We start from the raw sequence: 26,581 nt of genomic DNA, 5'->3' as shown, positions 1-26,581 counted from the left end.
ATGAAGGTAACCCTAACAGAGGGCTGCTGGACTCTGTGATGGAGAAGTATGTTGAACGGGTACTTCTAAGAAGTCTTACTACTGAAAGTGAACAAATGTATTTATGTAGGTCTATCCCCTCCAACACACAGATGTTGACCCTCTCATTGGGAAGCATGTCCTGATGTGGTAACTGGAGGCTCACTCAGGCTGGTAAGCCCACTCTTTCAGACTAATTCTCCAAGCTGCTTCAGGGTTCAGCTGTATAGATCATAGAATTATAGAATCATAGAATCAGCTGGGTTGGAAGGGACCTCCGAGATCATCAAGTCCAATCCTTGTAGCAGCACAAGGATAGGGCATGAAAGTGCAACAGTAGGGGGAAGCAAGTACAGTCAGATTTATTTTCAATGTCTAAATCAGATGCAAGTGTTTAAGAAGAATTCAAACTAAAAGGAACTCTGCCACGTGAAAATACCTTTAACGGGGTTAAGTAAATGCAGACACTCTTTTCTTGGAGCTTTTAAAAAACAAATACATTTAATCTCAACCTTTAAGTCTCCAGGTAATCTGCATGATTTAGCAATACAGAAAACCTTTCTAATGGCACTAAAATGCCACAGCCATGATAAATTGTATTTGTTAACAAGCTGTCACTAGGGAGTGTTCAAAATAATTATCACCGTTTGTCTCAATTTGAATTTCTGCAAGTGTGTTATATGACTGCATTTAGTGGTGACAAGATGTCTTAAGTTTAACAGTGCATTTGCTTCCTTTTGCATGTTTGATGCTTGCATTAAAATAGTTGTTTCTTAAGACAATTGAACACACCTAATACAAAAATATGACAGAATTTTTCATTGTTTTTTTCTCCTAGGACACTTTATGTTAAGTGTAAAGCTACCTAAAATGCTGCAGCTAAGCACATACAACATCCTAATCTAACAGAGCAAGGAGGAAGAAAAGTAAAAAGGAAATCAAATGAAAGTCTGATATTCCTTATGATGGAAGTTGCTTTACCTAGCACTGAAACAACAATGCAGATAGTAAGAGTTCCAATTTTTTCTCTCTACTAAAGGCGTCGATCTGACATGGGGAGAGCTTCAATAATCTTTCAGGTATATCTTCCTAAGAACACACATTCATCTAGTTTAAAAAAACCCAACAGTATCACTGTTATCATATTGAAACAAATTTTTATCTTCTTTAAACCCTTTCACTGGAATTGCTTTCACTTATGTGTACCATGCAATTAACCTACATATAACTACCCTTTATATTTTTAGCACTTAGTGCTGCACTATATAAACTAAACCTAAAAATAGGGAGCCTAAATGCTTACAAGTAGCTCAGTTTTGCAGCACAAGACCAGCTTTCAAACATGTGCAGTGTAGACTCCTGGACAAATTTTGTTTCATTTCATTTGAATACTTGCTTTTTGGAATTCCTTATTAGAAAGGACAGTTGGAATATGGAACTTGGCCAAAACTATAAACAGATGTACCGTGAATTAATTCAGTAACAGTAAAAAAACGCAGGATACATGGGCAGAAGCTCTGGTAGTAACTCGACAATTGAAATTAAAATAATGGGAAATAAGTTAATTTCTATTTTTTGATTTTACAGTTCCAAGTCCTTTCAGGAACATATGGTTTACTCCTAGCCTTTAATGGCCTTTTACTTCATTAAGGTTTCCAGTTGGTAGGGATTTCACATCCTGACATCTCTCTGAACCTGAACCAGATCTACTGTTAATATGAAGTGGTTTCCCCTATTTTGCAGCTCTTTAATGAAACATAAGATTATTTTAAGTCCATAATCTTCTCAGTAGGATTATTGACTAGTAGGGCTGACCCTAATATTGCTCATCTGAACAGTGATCTGGCAGATGCACCAAGAAAACAAAGGCTAGACACATACCTGTCTGGAGGGTCTTGCAGCAAGACATAATAGAGGCTTTACGACTAACTACTTAAATCCGGTTTTATTTGACAATGCTAACCAGATGTCTTCTGGAAAACAAATCAAGTGTTTCAATCACTGCTGCTTAAATACATTCCTTGAATTTGGCCAACAAAGCTAAACAGAAGCTAGAGTCAGCCAAATCCAGCTCTTCTGAAGATGAGATAATAAATGAATCATCACAGACAGTGGAACAATGAGCCCTATATTACGTATGCAGCTTGAATCAACACAATTACCCTGGGGGGTGGGGGGAAGGAAAAAGTACAGGCAGTTGTGCAGGAAGTTTCAGCAGTTATAGTCTGAAAAGGGGTATGAAAGTCAACATATAGAGTGTTCCCACCATTTACAGCTACACCTTCCTGCGTACGTATCTGACACCTTGTTATCTATCTGCTGGAAAGGACAGAAAGCCTGGGCAGTGACCAGCAGTGTGTGCCAAGACATCTCCCCTCATCTCCAACTTGAACAGTGCAGAGAGTATGTCCACAACACCCTGCAGGAGTTGGCTATCTCCTAACAGCTTGGTATCATTTCAGTCTCACTGTGTTTGCCCTTTAATACAGCAATTTCATTCCTGCCCTTTATGCTGCCTCCCAGCTCATGAACAAGCGACAATACACAACAGCGAAGCCTGTACTCCCCTCCACACCCTTTTTTTTTAAAGCAAAAGTGCTCTACATTGCTAATTGCAGGAACTGGAAGACAACTGACCCTTGGAAATTCAAGTCTATATGTCCTGCTCTGGCTCCCATCACTGCAACTGACTTATATCCACATCTGAGGGAGAATATAGAATAGTTCAAAAAATGTAGAAACAAAGATAGTTCAGGTACATAGTATGAATTTTTTTGCCGTTCCTTCACTTCATCATAGTTTGCAAGATTATCTGAGGCTAACGCATTCCAGATTACTTCAGGCTTTCCTCTTAGGATATTGGACCTATACCTGTAATTAACTGCTAATGTTGCAAGCCTGCCCAGGAGGTAAACAGGCACACTTACGATTACACTCCAAGCAGTAAAGCAAAGCAGCACTACCACACTGCTGTCTCTCCTCCCAATTTCATGCTTCATGCCTTATTGACTGTCAATTTAAGAATATAATACAGTTCAGAAAATGAGGATTAGTCTCAATTTACTTTTATTACCAAATATTTGTGTTGCTGCTGTAGTCTACAGCTGTTGTATCTGCACTCCCACCTGAAGATCACTGTACTTCAGGGACTTCCTCAGACAGTGGTTCTTCAAATACAACCATGCAACCGGCCAGATCTGTCAATGCACTGTGTCAGGGATGGGAGCTGGTTGAACACTCACTAAGCCTCTTGGCCTCATGGACCAAGAACACCACAGGAAACATTGCAGTATGTGGCAATTGTCTCTTCAGCACAGGTAACAGCCTGCCTCAAGAAACAATGCCACTCTGAACAAGATTAAATTCACAGCTCTGCTATTGTCCACACCAGACTCTCGGAGCTGGTCCAGCCACTCCGTAGATGTGAACAACGTGAGACTAAACAAGTCAAGCAGTCCTTCAGCCTTGGAACAGAGTATACAGTCCAAGGGAAGAGCACTGATTTGATGATCCTGGCCCCATGCAGAGCCTAAGCTCTTCCTTTCCATCTGTTGTCTTCACCTCCTGTTTTCATGATGTCCTAGGAGGAAACAGTGGCATGAAGCAAAGTCACACAAGATTCCTCAATGGTCTGTATAATTTTGTTTCTATTTGAACATCTGTAAGTGGAGAAACACCTTCAATAAGATGAACATGAAAACATTAGGAAGAGGCCACATAAGACAGGCTTTCAGGAAAGGTCAGTTTGAGCAGCTTGGCCCTGAGGGTAAGAAAACATGCACCTTGGATGGCACGTGTCACCCCATCTGCTTCATCAGGCACCCCAAGGGCCTGGCTCCTTCCCCAAAGGAAGGGAGAGTCTGCTATATCCAATGCAAACAAAACAGTAAGGAAAAATACTGTATCTATCACTGCAACCCAAGAACTGCATAATTTTATAAACGTTTAAATCATATTGCAATGGTACTATGACTATGAGGTGCAGCTGAAAATGTTCTTCTTCCCTAACCATCAGATTAAGCCACTGAGACCTTTAATTTCAAATGAAGTAACACAGCCTGGGTTAGATATATCAAGGCACTGATTTCAGTCAATGACAACTTTAAATTTTAATATAGGTTACATAAAGCAACTTCAGTTCTCAAGAACAGATATACTGTGCATCACAAACTTTTCATCTTCCAGGTGCTTCATTTTTTAATTCAGTTACTGGACAATACTGCTTTTTAAAACTTCAGAGGGCATCTGAGCATCTGCATGCCTAAAGAAGGATAGACAGCTTTACCTCAGTTATGAACACATATGAGTGCAAGATCTCACCACCTCTACTTGAAAGTAGCTTCATAAAGGAAAAGCACAGTATTTCCCTTTGATTTCAAAGGGTAAAAGGCTAGTTCACAGTTACAAAAAGCTAAAATATCTCCTCCTACAACATCTACTGTCATATGCTGCATCCACTTGCACACTGTGATAAGCAGATAATATGCTTATCCTCAATATGTAATATACAAAGTAAAATAATAAACTGCACAAAAATTAATGAAATAATCTTTTCCTCCTCCAAACAAAACATTACTTCCTGAAAAAGCATGCTGTGTACTTATATTTCTCTCAAGACCGGCTGGATACCATACATTTCAATATTTCTAACCCTAACCTTTTATTCTTAAACCAAGTATTTCTTCACTGCTGTGCATGTCCACTACTCCATCTCCTACTTACTATAAAGAAAAGATTAATTTTCCTTTAGTTCTACTCCCTTCCAGTTTGTGCAAACGCTTTCCAGAGACAAAGGGGGTTCATCCCACTCTTTCTGCACAGAGTACAGTGCATCTTTAATCCAATGTTATTCACTCCCCACCACCACCTACTGCCCTATGGTTCACCTCAACTGAAGAATATGAAACACCGAGGAGATGCCAAAATGCAAGCTTCATCATGAGGCCAAGAAATGCAGAACCAAAGTTTCTATGCTAGCCCAATGGTGCTTCTCCTGACACTAGTTTACTTCAAGCTCTTCTACGCTATAAACACATAACACTGAATTTATGTCCTACCCATCAAAAGGTTTTGGAAAACTCTGTCTTTTCTAAAGCAACAGGTAGCACTTCAGCAGTTGTCACAATTTCAACAGTACTTTTACAGTGAATGAAACTCTATTCTGGATACAGAACTTTTAACCCAATTCTCCAAATACCATCAGAAGCACCAGTACCTTCCTGATTTCACAGTGCTGGCTGAAGCAGCAGCAGGGTAAAACTGATAAAACTTTAGGCACTGCCTCTCTTCCTACTCAGAGAGCCTATAGGCAAGAATGAAATTACTGCAAACAGTGTTGAATTCATGCTGTAGCTTTTTAGGACAGCTACAGGCCACAGAAAGTTGTTGTTTTAAAACTGCACTTATGAAAAAAATGTGGCTCAAGGAAAGAGCTTGAGGTTAAACAAATAAATAAATCAGTTGCATTCACTAAGTCAGCAGTATGAGGTCTGATAAAGACATCATCACAGTTGCTTCTCTCAGTTACTACCCTGAAAGTGCAAAGCTGAAATTCACTTCACTACCCAGGAATCCTACATCATGTACACAAGGCAGTTTTATTAACACAAATGGCTAACTAGTAAGTTTTAGTAATACTGAATAGCTTCTTTTTTATAATGAGCAGCAGCTCTAGAGAAAATCTCAGCAGAGTGAAGTAACTTCAGCTGTGTACGCTGGAGAAAGCAACATATATTACTTGGTTTCACACAAATATATCAGACATAAATGTATTTAAATAGAACATGAATCTGCAGTAGATACATTTCTGATAAAACTCAAGAAAATCAGTGCATAATTTTAGCCTGCGCAGGGTTGGTTTTTTTTTTTTAACAGTCCAAAACAGAGAGTGGAAAAAATATTAGTATGACTGATTAAAGTTCACAAAATGCTAACCACAACCAGTATTCTTTTAATCTCAAGTAGGCAAATATTTTGATTTTGTAAGGAACTGGTAAGTGTGCCTGCAAGTGAACAGTATATGTTCCAAGGCTAAGGAGCTGCACAAATGTATTAATCCAATAATAAGTATAGAGGGCACACAGGCTATCTGCTGAGCCATGCATGAGCCAATAACACTGGCTGTCAAGACTCCCCTATCAAATGATAATGAAAAGCACCCAGTAAGAGACAGTGAAAATCAATTAACTGGGGAAATGGCAAGAGAAATAAAATATGGCGGTTGAACATTTCTCTATTCAGACATACAAAATGAAGCTTTCTTCATGTCTAAAAAGCAGAAATGTCAGGATAAACAAATAAAAAATACAATATTCTTTTAAAAATCAGGTTAACTCTGCAATCTGTAAAGAAACATCTAGGTTAACCTTTCCCAGAACACGGACATTCTGCTGTTATTTTAAACTTATTGTCTGCCCCAGGGACAGTCGATCTGCAGGCCTCCCCGCTGGCTGCCTGCCTCCGTCCTCATGGCTGCACTAACACAACACAATGGCTCCTATAACAGATTGTATAGGTACATCCCCAATGAAGGTACCAAGGGTAAAAACTGGTCTTTAAAAATATGCTGCACCCTTCTGCAAGAAACCACTTTTACCACTGGAGGAGTCCTTGCAAGCGCCTTGTTTCCCATTTCCCTTTTCTGCTCTCTGTGCCTTTTCCAACTTCTCACAAGTAGCCACAGCCCTGGGAATGACACTTTAGAACAACAGAAGAAATCTCCAAATGAAACACCCCAGATATGGTTCTTCATAAATGGACTAATTCAGGACGTAGTGAAATGGAAGGTACCACTTTGGAAACATGGAGATGGCCAAAAGAAGCAAGCTTTTCCCCTTTTCCATTCTAGATGCTCTTCCAGGTAATACATTTACTTGCCCCTTCACAGTGAAAGCATTTTTACCCTATTCCCTACATTTGAGTCGGTAAATCCTGCTAATGTTCCAGATATGCTGCAGGCAGAAAAACAAATAAACTTCTTCCAAAGCCTGCAGTTTGGATATGTTTGCAAAGACTGTGGCAAAAACTACTGTCCTTTTAGGACATGTCCGTGTGAGTAGCAGCATCTTACCTCTCAGTACTGACTTGAGGTTCAGCTTGGCTTGTCTGTGCAGGTCCTCCACACAAGGTGGTCTTGAGGAGGGTAGGAAGACATTTTCCTGCTGGTGCCATGGAGCAGTATAGTGCACAGACCATCTACTCTCTTCATCTAGGTTGGAAACAGCTGCAGAGAGACACAATAATAAGAAAATTAAATGTTACTGCAGATAGCTCTATTATGAAACCCCACATGTAAGTTCGCCGCACATCATCTAAAAATGATGTTTGCCACTGCAGACCCACCAAAACGCTCTCTAGAACCTCACTTCCCTAACAGTTATAAAACAAACTTCCTCTAATTTCTACTCTAAAATGATGTTCTGCAGGAAACAGTTTTCCCTCTTCCCATGTGTACACTTGCTATTTTATTTACTCTGAACTTGCAACTCTGTTTTCCTCCCTCTACCTCTCAGTCTTCACTAAGGACATCAGTTTTCCCATCCCCTGATCATGGCTTGCTCTGTGAAGTGCAAAATAGCTTACTCTTGTTCAAAGGTGACCCTGGGAATGTGACAGTCGTCATGAGAGATTACAACGGGTTCATTTGTATTGGGAAACAACCTTGTCTGACCTCATGCTTGCTCAAACCAGGCAAGAAGATTCCAGTGAAGCAAATAGATTAGCTACCTTCCTTTGTCATGAGCGGAAAGCAGATTTGAACAAAAGCAACTCCATGGACAAATACTGCTCAGAGCACAACGGCACTGAAGAGGGATGTCTCTGGCCACCTCTTCGCAGCCAATACACGCACGAAAATAAAATACAGACCTTGTTCAAGCTCAAAGTTCCCTACAGACAGTCTAGCAATGAATCAGCCAAAGCACATATTGCAGAGATTTGTTTATCATTTATGCTTCCTGAGAGACTGCCACTGCCTTTTGTTTCAAGTTTATCATCAATAAAAACTTCTAGAGTTGAATAGCCTTATCCCTCCACCCTGCTGTAAACAGAAAAAGGGCAGTTGGGGGTCATATTTTATGATCCCCCAGGCATCCTCTGGCCTTCAGCCAGTATGCTGCACACATCCTTGCTTTTTAGCTCTCCAAAGCAGAAAAAGCTGCTACAGCTGTGCTACCTCCCAAGCACCTGCCCTGCTGCCGCAGCCCTGCTATCCCGGGCCTCTCTGTCAGCTCTGCATCTTCCCTTCACTTTCTTCGCTGCTGCGCTGCCTGTAGCATCACTTTGTGAAGTTTGTCTGATGCCCCTGTGGTAGCAGAAGACATATGTAAAACTGGGAAGCAAAACAGAGGCAACAGCCTCCTGACATCTGAAAAATTACTCTTTCCTTAACATCACTGTGCATCTGCTGGGATCATTTCAGATGGAAATAACTGGCATTTTTTGAAGAAAATAAGCTATGCGTCTCACTTCAAAACCTATCTACAGCCTAATGCTCAACGCCTGCTTTTTCCTAAAAGGACTTGGGATAGTGGGAAGGTCCTTATCTACCTCTCCTCACATTTTTTAGATTAGTTTCAGACCTCGAAAAAGTTTTTTAAAGACTTTCAGCGTCCTCATCTCTGAGTCTTGGTGCTGTATCCCATCCCCTCTCATAGACATACTGGCTGCAACAAGGCAGATGCTCATTCAGTCTGTGCCCACTTTTCCTGTTCTTGCTAACCAGAGGTCAAACCTAAATCACGACAACCGGACAAGTCACCACCTACCTGGTTACAGCATCAATCACCCCGACCTAACAGAAAAAGTGACAGGTCACTGAAAGGCACCCTCACCATGCCCTGACTGAGCAGGTGGGTGGGGAGGAGAGTAAGGCTGGAGGAGGAATAGGAGGGAAACATCAGCCGCCAAGCCCACCGTCTGGCTGCAGTCCCGCCACACCAAAATTAGGGTTTACTGCTCATGAGAGCAACATCGGTCATCAAAACTACTCAACGGAAGTGCTGTGCACATTTGCCAACTAATCCCTCTAGCGTGATTTGTCTGTCCTTCATGACTTAAATAAAGAATCGTGACTTTGAAAGCCACTCTGAAACTAGAACATCTTTAAAAAACAAACTTCTTCTCAGAACAAGCTTTATGTAGATACCTCACGGGCATCTGCACAAGCAGAGACAGATGTCTGACAAACCATGAGGACACACAGCCCAACACCTGGGCACGACTGACGCGACACCGGCACACCCTGTCTTGTCACCGATTTCCTCAATTCACGCTGAGAACTTTGGCTCCTTCAATATCACCGTGACAAAGCATTTCCAAAGCAACAGTGTCCTAACGCAGAGGTCCTAAAGCCCCTCACAAGGCTGCCTCCACACGCTCCACAATGATCAACGAAGAAGAGAGAAACTTAAAAGAGGTTGCAGGAAGCAGGAGCGAAGCCGAAGGGAACCACACTTTCCTGCAGAACTGGGCTGCCTCCCGAAAAGATAGGGAGCACATGCAGCTACTTACTCTTTCTCTTGAAAAGTTTCATGAGAGATTTAAGCTTTATGTTGATGAAAACCACCATTTTCAAGGTGTGGAATTGCGATCCTGGACTTGAAGTCCCGTAGAAAGGAGCTGCAGAGAGGTGACTCCCAGATTGATCCTGTTCAAACACCAAATTTCTCCAGGCTTCTCCCCTCCGCCTTTCTTTCCTGAAATCACTTTAAATCTGTCTAGACCTTTCTGATGGACGAAATAATTTACAATTCTTTAACCTGAATTCTTGTCCTCACATGTAACCTTGCGTGCTGAAAACAGCCAGTTTTAACAAGCAAAACAGGAGAAAGAAAAAAAAAACTCCAGTTGTTATTCACGTTTGCGCAGGACCAAATATCGGGCTTTCTTGCCGTGCACGCAGTTACTCTGCTCTTGCTCTCCTTCTTCCCTCCGCTCTCCAAGTTCGGCTACTACAGAAAGTCCCGAGCTGGCAGGTGCTTGCACTGCTTCCCATCGCTCCAGCCGGCTCTGCCGCAGGAGCAGCAGGAGACGCCGGTACCTTCCTAGCCGCCGCCCTCCTCCCGCCGCACCTCCCCGGTGCCCGCCGGCGGCGGGGGGGCCGGGCAGCCCCGGCCTCCTTCCAGTTGCAAATGAGTGTGTCGTATTTTCGTGCAAATCAGGACGCCCTGCTTTCCCACCGCTCCCAATCTAACTCCTTCTCCCTCCCCCTCCCGCCTCCCCCTTTTTTATTTTCACCCCCTCGCTCCCACTTTATTAAGGATCAAGAGCGCGCCTTAGCTGGCTGCAACACAGAGTGTCGGTTCTGCATTGCCTCCCTTTGCAGCCCACTGCTCCCCCCACAGTCACTGTCATTGCCTGGGACATCAGCCCGCTAATTTTACATATTGAATTTCATTCAGTTACCTCCTAATTTATTCTTATTAGCGTCATCTCAGACCAAATACATGGAAAACAAAATCGAGTTATTTCTGGCTAATAGAGGATCTGTTATTCATCAAACGAAATTTGTGCAGGGAGATGAAATAGCCCAGCTTTTTGAGATGCACATTATATCCTCATGTCTTAAAAAATGTATCTGTACAGAGGCCTACAGCCATGCTTCCTAGGAATGAACTGCAATTTTGCAGAAGTTAAAGGGAAAATTCTAAGCACCAAATGAATGTGCTCAGCAGGGCATGCCCTTCGAACAATGTTCAGGCTCAAGAAGCAAGCCTTCCCTCACAAAGCAAGCTTAGGAAACCCCCTCGGGTTAACAATGAGAAGGATTTTTTTCCTCAGGAAAAGAAAAATGCCAGCAGTGGGGGGCTCAGGCTGACCCCAAAGCTGCAGCAGGATCTGGCCTCTGGAGCACAGCATGTGAAAAGCAGGTGCTCCACAGGAACTTCTAAGTTTCACCAAACAGTTGAGACTCAGCAGTGTGCAGAACAGACTGCAAATGAAGTCTGTCCATCATTGTCTGAACACACTATTATCAACATTTTATCAGTATTTTCCAAATCCAGAGATTTTACAATTACAACATGGGTTTGACATCGAAACTGCCATTAGCACCAGGTCTCTCCAGCAGTTGCTCATCCAAGACACATTTTGAGTGGCTCACCTCTGCCAAAGGGACAGGAGACCACAGTGCCATGGAAGCAATGGCAGGGAAAGCACCTCTGCTTTTTTGCATTGATTTCCATCAAGCACCTTACATAAAAAAATTACTCTGGCATCAAACTCAGATATCAAGATAACTATTTAGTGTTGGTTTTGAATCAAATACACAATAATGCTCCTGTTATAAATTTGCCATTACCCAAACATCATTAAAACAGCTTTAAATGCATGCTTGCTGGACACACTCTGAAAGTGAGTGCAGAGTGACTCCTTTTCTAACGCCAGCAACACTACCATCCAAGAGGAAACCAAGAAGGTGGTAACTCCTTTTCTAGGGTGGTGTCAATGTGTTTTAGGATGCAGGAAGTGCCTTTTCCTACACGTGCCTCTTCCTTAGCATGTAAGAAGTGGAGCACTTGCACAGGGGAAGGAGACAGTTTCAAGCTAGAAAATGAGGGAGACTGGGCTACTAAAAGCAAGATAAGACTCTTCACAAGGTCTTTATGGAATCTCAAAGAGTCTTGCAAGCCCTGGGAAGCAAGATTTGTTCCCTTTTCATAGTCAAGCCCTTGTGAATCAACACAATCCTGGGTACTTTGGACGGCTCAGGGAACCCTTACCCATTTCACCTCGGGCTACAATGTGTGCCAAGTGCAGTGGTTTTGTTATCTCATCCTCAACCTATCCTGGAGCATTTCTCCCTCCAAAGAACAAGCACTTGATCACTGACCTCTACTCCTGATCCCCAGTATGGAGGCAGACACTCAAACCCAGTAACAAACAATACCTAAGTTGATGTCTGCCTTTCACCACCCACCCCTCCTCGCCGTCCCATCCCCCACCCTCGACTTTGCTTCCACCTTCCCTCAGGTCATGCTGTTAAAGAGGTCAAACATCAAAAATGGCTATCATGAGGGGCTACCCCCCCAAAAAACCCCATCTGGCTACTTGTATCTGCATCTCTGAGAATCTGCACTAGTTCAACAACAACCAAAACATCTTCCCCACTTGAGACAAACCAACTGACTTCCATAAAATTCATCAAGTTGTCTCAATCCTGCTTTTTTAAAATGTTTTTCCGGTAACAGGCAACTGTCGCTGCAATTGGCATCTAATGGCAGTTCTCTGAGAACTGTAAACATGAAATGACTGTGCTCCTCTGCACTTTTGCCTCTCTACGTTGAGAGAAGGAAAAGATGGGGCACTTTGAGAAAATTTATACTGCAGTCACTACATAGATAAAGAACTTTAGCCTCCAAGGTTGCCAATCCAGCAGACAAACCCACAAAAATCTTCACCAAATAACAACAACTAACCCACCTACAATTAACTTGATAGGAAAAATTTAGAAGTTTGTTAAAGCTGCATAAACCCAACATCAACACTAGGTGTGTACACACTGATATCCTTCTTTAAAAGCAAATGACTCAGACACAAGTAGCAGACTGGGGAGACCTTGCTCTGTGACACATTTGCTACTCCACCTTGGACAAGTTAATATTAAACTACCACCTCGGTTACCACATCCTTACAAGCAGGGATCACACTCACTTGCCACCACACAAGGATCACAGAAATACAAAGGAATCAGGAATATCACAAGGAATACAGAAAATATGGTCATGTTCAGCAAATGCTGATTTTGACTTCATACCAGATGGGATTGGTCACAAAGTCTGGCTCAGGAGAAACTCCTTTCTAACAAGTCAGGGACTGAAACAAAGAAAATGAGAGGCACAAGATGCAGTGCCAAACGGTATCCTCAAAATCATGACTGTGCAATGAATTCATTAGCAAACCCCTTTTTTTTAGTTCATATTAAAATACTTTTTAAATCCTTGAGTGGGTTAATTGATTCTAATTTTCTAGTAGAGGCCACATAGATCCAGAGAGAAGTGAACAAGAGCGGCTGCTTGCACATGGCATGCCTGAAACGCTGTAGCCATTCCTTCACTCCTCTTCCTGCTCTATCCCCTCTTTAGAGGGGCTTTCCAGCTGACCTGCTCCCAGCCAGCCATCTGGGACAGCAACCACTCCCCACTCACAGTAACATAAAAAATCAGCACCTGTGAAACAATCTGGAAATATTTGCCTTCCAGAGAAATATTTCCAGCTAGCCCCTGGCAGGTGGGAGGGGGAAGAGGGGACTCTCCTGTGTAGCCCCCATTCACAAATCAGTGCCCTGAACCTTGCACCAGTGCACAAGATCCACTGAAGAAGCTGAGGCTTTATAAAAAAGTAAATGTTGAAAAGTGAAGTACTTGAGTTGTTCATAACTACAGCCAGAGCAGCTGCCAAGCAGCAGCCCCAGTGTCAGCTGTCCACAGGGACACTATGGAATCAGTGACAATCAGCTAATGTTCTCTTCCTAATCACCAGCCCATACATATATGCAATACAGCATTTAGGAAGTATTTAAGTTTAAAAAAGTTAAAGTATTTTAGAATAGTTAAAACAACCCATTCCTGTTCCATCCCACAAATGAAGACAAATGTTACCACTTTATTTTCATGAAGGAGTGGATACACATGTATCAAGTTCATTAAAGGAATGATGCATCAAACTACTAAAATATACTGTCACCTCAAAACCTAAACGTCAAGTTGCAGGTCTTAGCAACTTTATTTGGACAACTGAAATATTCACATTAAACAACTGTGTAGCATTCATGACATTTTAAGAGAAAAGACTAAGTAGAACCATTCAACTGAGCTGGGAACTGCATCGCGAGAGCTCTTCCAGTGGGACTCTATTCAATGCTCAAAAGGGAAAGTGGAAATGCTGGCAAGCAGAGGTACTCAAAAACAATTAAATCAATGCCTTTGCTTTTTACAAACACATCGTTTAGTCGCTCGAAATGAGTTTCCATTGTACCGCACTACAGCAGCTTGCTGGGGATGCGTGGGGAAGAAGCTGTTAGAGGGCAGTTGTTTCCAGCATGTCTGCAGGGATGGGTCTGTGTAGGACATGCTCAGGATTGCTCCCCTGCCATCCCCACCCGCCCACTCTGAGCAGCTGTGGTGTCTGGAGGGGTGAGGCTATGGAAGTGACTCCCACGCACCCCCTCCCCAGGCTGCACAGAGGCACCCAGGCATCTGCAGGGTAAGCCTGAACCTGAGGAGGGTAATAAACCCTTCCCTGCAGGTCACAAGGCTCCTTCTTGGCTCAGACCAATACCACCCAGCTTTGAAAGCTGCACTTTTACTTCCAGGTGAGACTTCCATGACGAAACATCAAGAAGGCCAAAATGCCTCAAGTGTTTTCAAAATTAGTGCCCAAGCTTTGTGCCTGTTCTGGCCACGTTCACCCATGCTGCCAAACACTTGCTGATGCCTAAATGGAATCCAAGACACTCTCGCACAGCACAGGAGTCAATAATTTATGGTCAGAATGGGTTTCTCCCTCCCTTAGACCTCGTGCCAGCTGGTCCTGTCCCGGCATCTTTCAGGAGAACAAAAGTGCTTCCTCCACAAAGGCCATTCCAGGCAGCACTGCATTCAGCTGCCCTCCCGTCTCCAGCTCCCCTCGCTCACAATGGCCTCTTTCAAGGCAACCTCAGCCTTGGTGAAGCACGATACTTCCCCAGCTATTGAGATATTACAATTCATTAAACCTGGGATCAGGAGGAAGAGGAGGAGAATGCACAGGGGAGAGGGAACAAAGGAAAAAGTATTTTATCCTAAAGCCACCAGAACAAAACACCAAGAAGGACCCAATCTGCAGTAAAGGGGCAGGGGACCCAGAACTGAGCCTGTCCCTGTGGGGGCAGGTATTGCTTGAAAAGAGGGTACCCGGCTGTGCCCTCCTTTATCCAAGCTCATAAAGGAGTATTGCTGCAGGCTCTGGGAAAGGGGCTGCCTGGCGAGGGCAGGGGGAAGAGGGAGCAAGATGAGAAGGAGAAGCAACACGACCTAAGCCAGAGAGGACAGAAAAGCAGCAGACTGATTGATCTGATGATCCTATTTAGGTCACAGCACAATAAAGCTAATTCATTCCTTTGACAATTGAAAACATCTTTCCACAGGATCCTCTATCATGCAAACACATCAGCAGAGAGAAAAGGCAGCATTTGGGCAGGGCTGCCAGCAGACAAAGCAGCTGTTTCATTTGGTTAGAGCATCTCCTCACACACTGTAATGGCAGGCAAGAGAACAGAAAACATTTAGTGAATGTGCAATTTTGTTTTAAATTGCAGTGCACAATCCTCTTTCCTTTGGCCATTCCTGAACTCCAGCTAAGGCAACTTCAGCTCCCAGAAGAGTACTGTTCTCTCTCACTAGGAGTACCTTCTTAAAATGTTACTAGGAAATATTCTCAATTTAAATTCAGAATCCACCTGAATGCTCCCATGCTATGCTTGTCCTGAAGAGCTGATAAAAAATGGCTGGGGTAAGTAAATTAGTCTACAAAATCTTGACTTTTATTTGCCCTAATAATGCACCATAGAGAATCATAGAATCAGCTGGGTTGGAAGGGACCTCCAAGATCATCAAGTCCTACCCCTGATCCACTACCGCAGTGGTTACTAGACCATGGCACTAAGTGCCACATCCAGTCTCATCTTAAAAACCTCCAGGGATGGAGAATCCACCACCTCCCTGGGCAGCCCATTCTAATGCCTGATTACCCTCTCTGTAAAGAACTTCCTAAGATCTAACCCAAACCTCCCCTGGCACACCTTAAGACCATGCCCTCTTGTCTTACTTAATAGCTGCCTGGGAGAAGAGACCAACTCCCACCTGGCTACAACCTCCTTTCAGGGAGTTGTAGAGAGGGATGAGGTCTCTCCTGAGCCTCCTCTTCTCCAGGCTAAACAACCCCAGCTCCCTCAGCCTCTCCTCACAGGACTTGTGTTCAAGTCCCTTCACCAGCCTTGTTGCTCTTCTCTGGACCTGCTCCAGCACCTCAATATCCTTCCTGAACTGAGGGGCCCAGAACTGGACACAGTACTCCAGGTGTGGCCTCAGCAGCGCTGAGTACAGGGGAAGAATCACTTCTCTGGTCCTTCTGGCCACACTGTTCCTGATGCAGGCCAGGATGCCATTGGCCTTCTTGGCCACCTGGGCACACTGCTGGCTCATGTTCAGCTTCCTTGTCAATCCACACTCCCAGGTCCCTCTCTGCCTGAGTAGCCAGCCCTTTTTTCCATAATCGGTAGGCTCTCTTCTTTACCCTAATTTCCTTCAAAATCTCCCTGTTCAGCCAGACTGGTCATCTTCCCCACCGGCTCGCCTTTCGGTACACTGGGACAGCCTGCTCCTGTGCTTTCAAGACTTCCTTCTTAAAGTATGTCCATCCCTCCTGGACCCCTTTGTTTTCAAGGGTTGTTTCCCAGGGTACACTCTGAACTAGTCTTCTGAATAGGCCAAAATCTGCCCTCAGGAAGTCCAGCATAAAATCCTTCTCTTCTGAATTAGTGATGGAAAGAATACTAGGCAGACAAGTTTGCAAGTCTTCTTATTAGAATCAACCTGTAGGATAAGGAGCAAAACTAACAAAAATCAGACTACAAAAATTCCATTTCTGAACTTCTGTCCCAGATCGTCTCCCTGTAATTTCATCTTTGCCAGCTGTGCACTTGTGCATCCACACTAATATCCAAGAGACATCTTCAACTAATCTCAGTCTGCATTCTCCTTACAGGCGTCTGAAGAGGACATGCTGCCTGCTCATTTCATTTATTTAAAGGTCACAGAAAGAATTTTTGTAGCCTATCTCAGCCTCCCCGCCCAACATTGCTCTTTGGCATACTTTTATTTATATACAGATTATCCTGATAACAGTGACTGGCAGATCTTTTTTTTTTCTTCTTTCTGCTGACTCTCAATAAACTCTCGGTGAGTCTCATTTGAGCTTGGAAACATACTGTGATAAAATTAGACCAGTACATCCTATACTTTCCTAAGAACTTTTACAACCTATAAACGAAGAAAAGTTAAGCTCCTTGTGTCCTACTTACAGGGCCTGGGACCAGTTTATCACTATATGGGTATAACCAAAGCCGTGTATTCTACACCCTCTATGTCATTTCTGATGGACTGTTAATAAATGGGTTGTTTGCAGCAGGTGCCCAGGGCACACCTGACACCTCAGGCTACAAGCTGGATGTTAAAGAAACCCTGCGAGGCAGAGGAGTGTGTCTTTGTCTTCACACCAATGACTCAACTGTGATAACTCCCCTCTGGGGAGGCATTCCACATTCACACCTAGCCTAAAGGGTCATCTCTGCTAATGGGTCACAATGGATGGGCAGAATAGGCAGCTGCAACACCCAGACCATCAAAGATTCCAAAAATATCCCATGACTCACAGAGTTAAATCACCCGTTGTGAAACTCCCTGCCCTGGGGGAGGTACTGGGCATTCCCACCTGAACATGAGTATATATAAACTTCGGGTTTGGGGACTTTGGGTACCACTTGTCAGATGCAGAGGAGGATCAGAACTTCAACAGGACTGCAACTGCCACTGGACAAGACTGCGATCGTTACTTCAACAGGACTGTGACCATCATCTGGACCAACAGGTTTCCTTTCCTTTTTCTCTGCACCCAGTGGGGCCACATGGTGCTCAGCACAGGGGCTAACAAACCCCATTCTGTTCTTGTCCCAGGGTGCTGGGTTATACATCTGTCCTTGGGGGTTAAAACCAGTTTTCTCTGTTTCACTGTATTTATTGTAATCTTTTTAGTAAATAGTAACTCTGACTTATAATCTCCCTTGAGTTGGGTTCATTTCTCCCACTGATTTACTTTTAAATCCGCACACCTTGGAAAATACCAACTTGCATACAATTACACAACTGCTCATGCCACAATCAAGCACCATGTATCCACTCACTGTCTCCCACAGCAACTCAAAAAAAAAAAAGTTTTATTCCTTAGCTAGAAACTTTCAAAAACTTTACCTGAAAAATGTTATCTGCATGACACAATGCTAAGAAGATAAGTAAAAGTGAAGGTTAACAAATAATAAAGGGACAGTAGTGACATTTGGTATTGCCCCTAAAGCCCTAGATTTCTGACAAAATCTGAAAATGTGGATGTGCTCCAATCAAGAATGACACAATCCGCCCTCAAATACAATAGTCTCCAAAATAAAGAAAGTATCAAGTTCACATAACAGTCATCTAATAATTATGTTGCTGCAGGACTCAACAACCCATAGGGAAACAACTGCACCAATGTCTGTACCACAGCATCTCCAAAGAATGTCTTTGGCTGGCCATGGGTGTGTGGATCTCAGACATGATCAAATACCAACAGATTGGGAAAACAGTTTTTAAGATTATATTTGTGTGTTCAGCATCTTATTAGAAGTCCTCAATAAAGCCAGATGAAAGGACAGCCTTCACACAGCTAATTGGTTGAACTTCCAAAATTCATAATGTGAATACCAACCTAAAATTTTATTACCATTGGTTTGATTAAAAGTTTCAGAGACGCAAATATCCTTGTTACTAATCATACAGGATCTAGCAGCCCAAACCTCACAATATGCCATGGTCAGTCAACATTAACAACTGAATAGTTGTGGGGTTTTGGGTGAAATGCATCTAACAATTTAAATGATGCTACCATGAAAAATGTGCCTTGACACCAAATATCTTCAGAAAGCACTAGTGAGCACACCATCTATTGTGCATTGTGGCAACAGTTTCAATAATGAAGTATGTGGGGGCATTAAGCAAACAACAGGCATCACCATCTTCTTCATCAAAATCTAACCCACAAAAGACTAAAAAATGGAGATTCTCTCCCCTCCCGCTTTCAGTCTGCCATTTCTGCCTCCATTTCCTGCCAGACAGGGAAGGAGTAGATCCCTATCTTTTTCTACAGGATCTGCACTGCAGACACCTACACATTTTCCTATTTAAAAAAAACTAGTTATTTTCTTCTGTGTCTGGAGACTTTCAGAAAACCAACCAAACAGGAAAGTTGCAATGCAACAAGGGGTTTGACATACACTGTTTGAAATGAAAGATACCATTTTTAGTTGCAAAAATGTCTCTTTTGGTATCCTTGGTTTCCCCACTAAGCATAAAAGATAAACGTCAGAAAAGTTTGCATCTTTTTGGAAGAGTTGAACTTGGAAAAGGTGAAGAAGTGTAAATATAAAACTGAAGACAGCTGATGCTAGTTTTAAACTTGTTTCTTAGAGTACTTTCACTATTTGTATCTGAAAACCTCTGAAAGTGTGCAGCTATGGCACCATCACCTCCACTTCAGCTCTGAACGGATCACAGGCTGTGTAACTTGGCATCATGTCTTCCAACTAACTTGCTTCCAGTGGTGAACTCTCACTTGAAGACAACTGAAATGCAAGCACACATCCACAATTCAGATCAGCACCGCTTACACTAAAACTACCAATTTATTTTTGGAAGAGCTTCTGAATGTATCATCCCGCTAATGGGAGATACACTGCAACTTGAGAGATTTCCAACACTTGATTGGAGACTGGAGACACCACACAAATAAATACAGAGACAACCAAGAGGACCCTAAAAATAAATTTCTATGCAGAAATAACATGGGTTTTCCAACCCAGACAATATGCTGAATAAATTTCATTCCTGAAACTTTCCAGTAGCTGTTAAGATGACAGTAGTTAACTTCAATCCCAGTTCACTTAAGTTAGACACAAGCACTGCTTAACAGGATTCCTGCTTTGCCATCATGCAAGGAATTGTCTAAGCTGATGCATGCCAAAACTCAATTCACATCCTTGTTTTTCAGCCATGGCTAGTATGAAGAACATAGTTGAAACTACAGCCATTAAGTAGGCTGTAAAGTATCTGACACATCCCACAATATCTGCTATTCTGTACAGAGCACACACCCTGCTCCAGGAATGAATAAATTAAACCACTGTATTCATATAAGGCTTCAAAAATACTTCTTTTTATGTCAGGGCAATTAGCATCCTGCTCCTCTTTAAATTAATTATAAACCTATCAGGAAAAGGCTAGAGTCACACTCAGGGGAAAAAATTGTGCTCACCTTCAGCTACTGGACATAAAAGTGTCTTTTTCTCTGATGGTATAAATTATGTACCCTAACATTGCTACCAGCATCTGCTTAGGGACCTGCTCACACCCACCAAAGAGCAGCCCACTGCTCCTGGCCTAGTCATAGCATCATGTTTGTGGCAAGTATCTGACAAAACAGGATGGACAGGTCAGTTAAAAACTGAGGCTGAGAACAACCACGAGGGATCATTCAGTTAGGAGAGGTGCCAAACCTGCTTTGGCGATGCTACCCAGTTACAAGTTTAATTAGCCCTCCCTGGAACACATAACGAAACTGCATAGAAATGGTTTTATAAACTTCTATCGATGCCTTAAGCAAAGACAAATGTGCTCTGCAGCCCTTCTGTTTAAAACTTTACTGTTCTTAAACTCCTTGTCAAAACACCTAAAGGACAACGGACAAACAAAGGACAGCACTGAACCAGAGGAGGAAAAGTCATCATAGCTCAAATCAGAAATCAGACAGACGGGATGAGACCTTTGGGATGAGCAGCACATCACCACTGACACCTCACAGGGCAGCTAGCTGAGCATTCCCACAGAAAAGGCATCATAGTCAGATATTTTGCCTTTCAACCACAGCATATACAAGTTTTATCTCTTCTCCAGAAGCCTAGTCTTCACCAACACCAGTTCATGCTCAGCTGGTGGGAATCAGCCCTCACCACTAACCTAGTTGGTTGCTAGTACATTGAGATACAATTTCCAAACAAAAGCCAGGACCTGCAGCCTAACAGCCACAAGCAGTGCTTTGGGGAATTCAGCCTTCAAATTAGTACTAGTCAGGCCACAGACTGCCTGCCTGAGCACAGAAGACATGGGGAGGCTGATTAAGTACCCTTCTGCTGTGACTGGAGAGGTGGTGTCGTGGGGGTTTGCATTTATTCTCTTTCAATGACTCCAAGTCAAAACTGGTCAGCTTACAAGTCAGGCGCTGTTTCTGTAACTGCTGTAGTGGCAGGCACTGCTTGCAATCCAAAATTCAAGCTGTGCCTTTCCAATCATGCATCATCCCCATAATCCACATCCCACGCTGCAGTGTACTACAGCACCAATTGAGACGTAATTGTGATGAGCCACTTAAAGCATTTTTCTGATTAAAAAAAGAAAACACAAGAAAAAAAACCCTCTGCCCCAATTTCTGCTTAGGCATAAGAATGTCACCATTATTGACTGTTTTGCACTGTGTATGCTTAGAATAGATCAGATCCAATCTATCTGTCAGATGCTTATTAGCAATTTCTTAACTGTGCAAATCTCGTGTCTCCTTTTGTGCTTTCCAATACAGTTTGAAAAATGCTTTTTAGGGATGTTTTTTGAAACAATATGTTAATTAAAACAAAGGCTCTGACTCTCACTATTTACTTTTTTTAACTAGCTAACCTCTCTCAATCCCAGCTCTTCCAAGATATGTAGGAAATGCAAGCAAAATGCCACCTGTTGGCAACGAGATGGGACTAAGCCTTTAGCATTGAAATGCTCATTTTAGAAAAGTCAAGCAGGAAGATTTTATCAGCCAACAAGACCAAGTTCTCTAAAATACTGCAGATTCCAGGTCCACTCCTGCCCCTCTTTTCACATAACTAGGTGTATTTCTATTTGATCTGCTATTAACTCACTGCTTCCTTTCTAAGAAAGCAAAGAGCTGCCCTTGGGTCTTCCTCTTAATGAACCTGTTGCCTCTTTGGTTTAAAAATCTCAACACAGGTCTTTGATCTTTCTTCCTAAAGAGAACTGAAGGGGAAGGGAAAGTGAATAAACCCAAGGCAGACACTGGGGGGCTTTTTTTAGGTCTTGTTCCAGTAAGCTTCCTTTGCACGTATCATATAATTTGTCCCTACTGCGGGTACCTGCCTGTGGGACAGTGGCTGCTGAGAGGCAGGAGATGGTCACCCCACAGCCTCACTGAAGGAGATGCTCTACAGACCGTGATAATGTCAGTCTGGGGGTGACTGGAGAGAAGGCACTCCTTGTCTACTTCAGCCTACACCTGCTACCCGACAGAACTGCTGTGCATTTGCTGAGAGTGGCTGCTGCATCCACACAGCACAAAAATAAAAGAAAAAAAGAGGTTAAGAGCATATTCCCAAAGTCTCACTTTCAGGAAGAGCATAATTAAAAATCCTACTAGATAATCTGACACCAGATAAATGCAGCAGCCAGACCAGCACTGTTTACTTTTTGCTGTAGGTATTTTACACCAGTTAACCCCCCTGTGTCAAGGTTTTTATTTTTCACTCTAAGAAATCCAGTTCTGTTCAAGACTTACCACCATTATCTAAAAAGACTACAGACTTGGAGCAAAAATGCATAAAATATAAAAATCAGCAAGTTTTGTATGCCTTTTGGCTCTTCTAGCCTTGCTCCTGTGAGAAATGATTCCAGCCAGCACTGGTGCGCCCATCGGCACAGCAGGCAGACAAAGGCAGATGCCACGTGCCAGCAGGGCTGCCTTGTGCAAATTACTAAACAAATTCAGTACCAACTTGCACAGCAGCACTTTCACAAATATGCAGTCACCATGCAAAGCACAATGGTTTCTACTCAAATCCCTTGCACTTTTAAATACAGTAATTTAGATGAGGAAAAAAAAGTACAGATTAGTTCTAAAAACTGAATCGCATCGACAAGCTCCAGGCACCCTATCATTCTGAGATTTGTTCTCTGAAGACACCACTCTGCCAGTTCATTTTCTCTTTTCCACCACTAAGTAGCCTTCACTCCACTCCACTGTCTCCCATATGGTTAACATGAATGTGACAATTAATATGCAATTAATAAAATGGTGCGATCAACTGCTTTTGTTCACAGCAGCAGCTGGCCTGCATGTTAGAGTGTAATTAGACAAATTAAGATGTACCGCTTTTGTTTGTGGATGGACTGACAACATCGCTCATGCTTAAATGTCACTAAGCCTATTGGCATTTAGGATTATTTTAAATGTGTCTTTTTTTTACTAACACTACAAAGTATGAATTACCCAGATTTATATGCTGCCAGCTGCAATGCTAGCGAAGTGCAAGTTTGCTTTACCTCCAAGATGTTTGTTCAAGCCAACCGAGAGGTAAGGAGAGAAGTGATGTATATCAGAGAAGGAGCACCTTTTATTTTAAATACCACAGCCCACAGTATGGAACAAGTGGCTCTGGATGGGTGACAAAAGCAGAGCTGATCTACAATTACATCCAAGCAAAGGTTTGAAAATCCTGAGGATCAAGCAACATGTGCATTTGTCAATGACTTTTCATCAGATTAGGGTAGGGAAACAATAAAGGGCTAAAGATCTGTAGTAATCTATCAGACTTTTAATGCCATTTCCTTTAAAAGGCCTTAGTTTGGCCTAAGCAAGAGCTATATGGAAGAAAAGTGGTTTCAGAGACAGTCCTGAGCTCTTTGGAAGCTGAGAGTTGGAGCAAAAAACCTACACCATGGCAGAGCAGAGGGCCAACGATCACAGCACCAGCTCCAAGCACCAGCAAATCTAGACAATCCAGATGTCTGAGTGGGCAGAGGTGCTGGAGTGGGTGGCAAGCGATGTTTCCATCAGACCTCTCCACAGCAGCTGCCATCCAGATCCCTTTGCCTCTGCGGGGTCCCCCAGCAGAAGTCCACATCCCCATCACCAGTTGGTACACTGCACAGCCCGTAATGTTCCGTCTGAGCACATAAAGGTTATCAAACCCACCACATAAATATCAAGATACTGTTTTATTCATCGCATTACCACCTACCACAGGCTCTGCAGAAGCAGCAGTGAAGGTTATCTACATTCAAATTGGAGCAGCATATGCCATAGACAAAGCATCCAACATAATACTTGATAAATCAAAGTATTTGCAAGGCAACATGACATCACACCTTTCCAAGGGGTCATTACTGAAGCTGGCTTTCCACTAGCGTGAGGGAAAAAACAAGGAAAGGGACACTGTGAGGAGCAGTTGGCACAGGAAAAATAAGGTAGCGTCGAGGAAGCCTTTGAAAATTTTCACATTTAGTAGCAGTTAAGAAGGAAAGACAAGTAACCAGGAGGATTTCAGCTGTAGGAGCACTGCAAATGTGCCAAGCATCACAGAAGCCCTCTATCACCACAACCCAGCATGCACAGGCACACAACCCTATTCAGGAGACAAGTGGAAGTCACCAATCTGCAGGGTCCTGGAAAATGGGCTCCAGAAGGGATGACACGAATATCTGCCTTGTTAATTAGAAAATTTGCTTCTCTACTCGTCCAGCACAAGAGAATACACTGCAGCTATAAAACCTGGTTACCTTTTATCACTTCATCTCAAAGTGCTGGCCTGGGGGAGGGTGGGACGCAGTAAGAAACACAGCATTGCAAAATGGATTTTGATAATGCTGCATAATCTGTTTCTGATTGCTAGTATGACTCCATTAGCCAGGCTGATAAAGACCTCCCTTAAAACATTTGTGCCTCTTCTGTGAAGTTTCACATTCTCCTCACCATGTTTTAGTTTTAACCTGGTATGAGTCCAATTTTCCTACAGCACTCAAAAACCACTTCTTGGCTTCACTGCACTAGATAAAGCAACTCCCAGTAAAATCTGTAAACATACTGTATCCACCATCCCTAAACCCCAGAAGTTTAATCAAATTAAGCACTGAAGAACCTATTCAGTCTACCATTAACCACTATCCTCAGCCACAGGCCTTCCAACCTTACTTATTTCATATCGGGATTGCACTTATGTTGCTCCACCTCCTTAATTACAGCAGATACTCCCTTGTCCCAATTGCAAAAAACACTATACAAAAAATGTCTCTGAGCCCTCTATTTTTTCAGCCCTCTATTTTTTCGCACTTAAGTGATGTTAATGAGTTCCATATCAAAACCTCACCACCTCTTCCTTGTGCCCCTGGCTTCTCCTCTGCTCAAAGGCAGAGAGAAATGCATGAAACATCCACCACCAGCACCTCCTTGCAACAGTGAGCCCAAGTTCACACCTAGCAGTGAGGAGTCAGGCTAGCAAACTGGAAACAGCGAGGCCTTCATACTCATGTTTCTGACTCACTTCAGTGTTTTACAACGTTAACCTCTTTTTACCCAGTATATTCCAAGTTCTTCTTCACCCCTCCCTTCATCTGCATCACTTTTGCATCTGAAAGGGCTTATGAGCTGTATGGCAACAGCACAGGAGACCAAATGGTGGGCCTCTATGGCCTGTCAATAAAGGGACAGGCAGGGAGGCTTGTTTTCCATGGCACATGCAGGGAATGCTCAGCAAAATCAGTCAAAAATGCAAGACACATACAGAAACACACAACAGAAGAGTTATTTATCCAAGACCTGAATTTTGTACAAATAGAGAACTTCCTTACTTTGCAAGATTTCAGTGGCTTGTTTTAACCAAATGAACAAAACTTCCAAAAAGACTCCATTAAGTACACATAAAGGGGGAAAAAAATGCCCCCATTTTTTAGGCATGCAATAAAAATTATATCCAATTTACTTTTTCTTTTCAAAACAAACCAGTTCCTGGCTTTATCTGATGCAATCCGATATGTCAGCTGTTATGGTACAAGTTGGATGCAGCAGATAAAACCGGGAATAAGGGTGGCCAATCGCTTGCATAAGGCTCTGTAAGTAGCAGTCCCAGCCATTCACCACACAGAGTCCTTGTGTCACTTAGGGCACAAGAGGCCACAAAGGCTTGCTCAGTGCTCTGCATGGACCAGAATTTGCAGAGATGGAAAGCAATTCAGCCTTTGTTTCACACTGCTAAATGAGAAGGCAAAGAATGAATCCTCCCAAGTTGCAAGGATTCTGGCTTTTTTTAATATAACATCCTTTAATTGGGAAATTTAAATCTCATAGCTATCAGAACAGAAACCTGGAAAAAAGCCATAGCAAACAGTGGATAATAAAATACCCAACTTGGTTCACGACATCCTATAAATTTATAAATAGATCTAGTTATTATTATTTCAAAATTTGTATGTTTTTCACAAAACACATATCACACAGAAAGGTCTCAGCTTACAGATAAGACAGAGTTGTTGTCCTTAGAAAGAGTAATGAATGAAGAAGAAAGCATTCTTTCATTGAGCTAGCAAGCAACAAAACACAGAGAAAAAATCCCAGTAACTGAAGCTACTGTTTAACGAACGTTAAAAGTAATCTGATGCTGCCATTGGCTCACTCACGCATCTGTAAAAGAAAGAAAAAACCTCCAAAATCCTTACCAAAACTTTATCATCACAAAAAACCAGCAAGAGCATACCGCATCTTCAAACTTTGCAAATTTGACAAAATATGAAGCGGCAAGAGGAACTGTAAGAGGCAGGCAGTGCTCTGACCAGGAGGAGGTGACAGCCTCCCACTGCAGCAGTCACTGCTAAGAGCCTCAGCTTCCCATTCAGCAGGCATTTAAATCAAACCAAACCAAGCCCTTGACAGTTCTTCCCAACCTAGCTTA

At 42.8% G+C, this 26,581-nt stretch overlaps 1 protein-coding gene across 7 annotated transcripts in view; it reads right to left on the bottom strand.

The window, feature by feature from the left end:
* NHSL1 (NHS like 1) overlaps window positions 1-26,581 on the bottom strand; it is a 182,623-nt gene that overhangs the window by 47,569 nt on the left and 108,473 nt on the right. For 6 of the 7 annotated variants that reach the window (XM_051792484.1, XM_051792486.1, XM_051792487.1 and 3 more), the window contains exon 2: window positions 7,088-7,240. In XM_051792484.1, coding sequence (XP_051648444.1) covers window positions 7,088-7,240 — 153 coding nt within the window. Of the gene's footprint in view, window positions 1-7,087; window positions 7,241-9,528; window positions 10,074-26,581 lie in introns of those variants that run through there. The other variant, XM_051792490.1, reaches the window with a different exon arrangement.

Source organism: Manacus candei, unplaced genomic scaffold (genome assembly GCF_025592945.1).
Source record: "Manacus candei isolate 608988 ecotype Guabito, Panama unplaced genomic scaffold, ASM2559294v1 h1tg000034l, whole genome shotgun sequence".
NCBI classification, from domain to species: domain Eukaryota; kingdom Metazoa; phylum Chordata; class Aves; order Passeriformes; family Pipridae; genus Manacus; species Manacus candei.
This window is presented reverse-complemented; position numbering and strand designations above follow the sequence as displayed.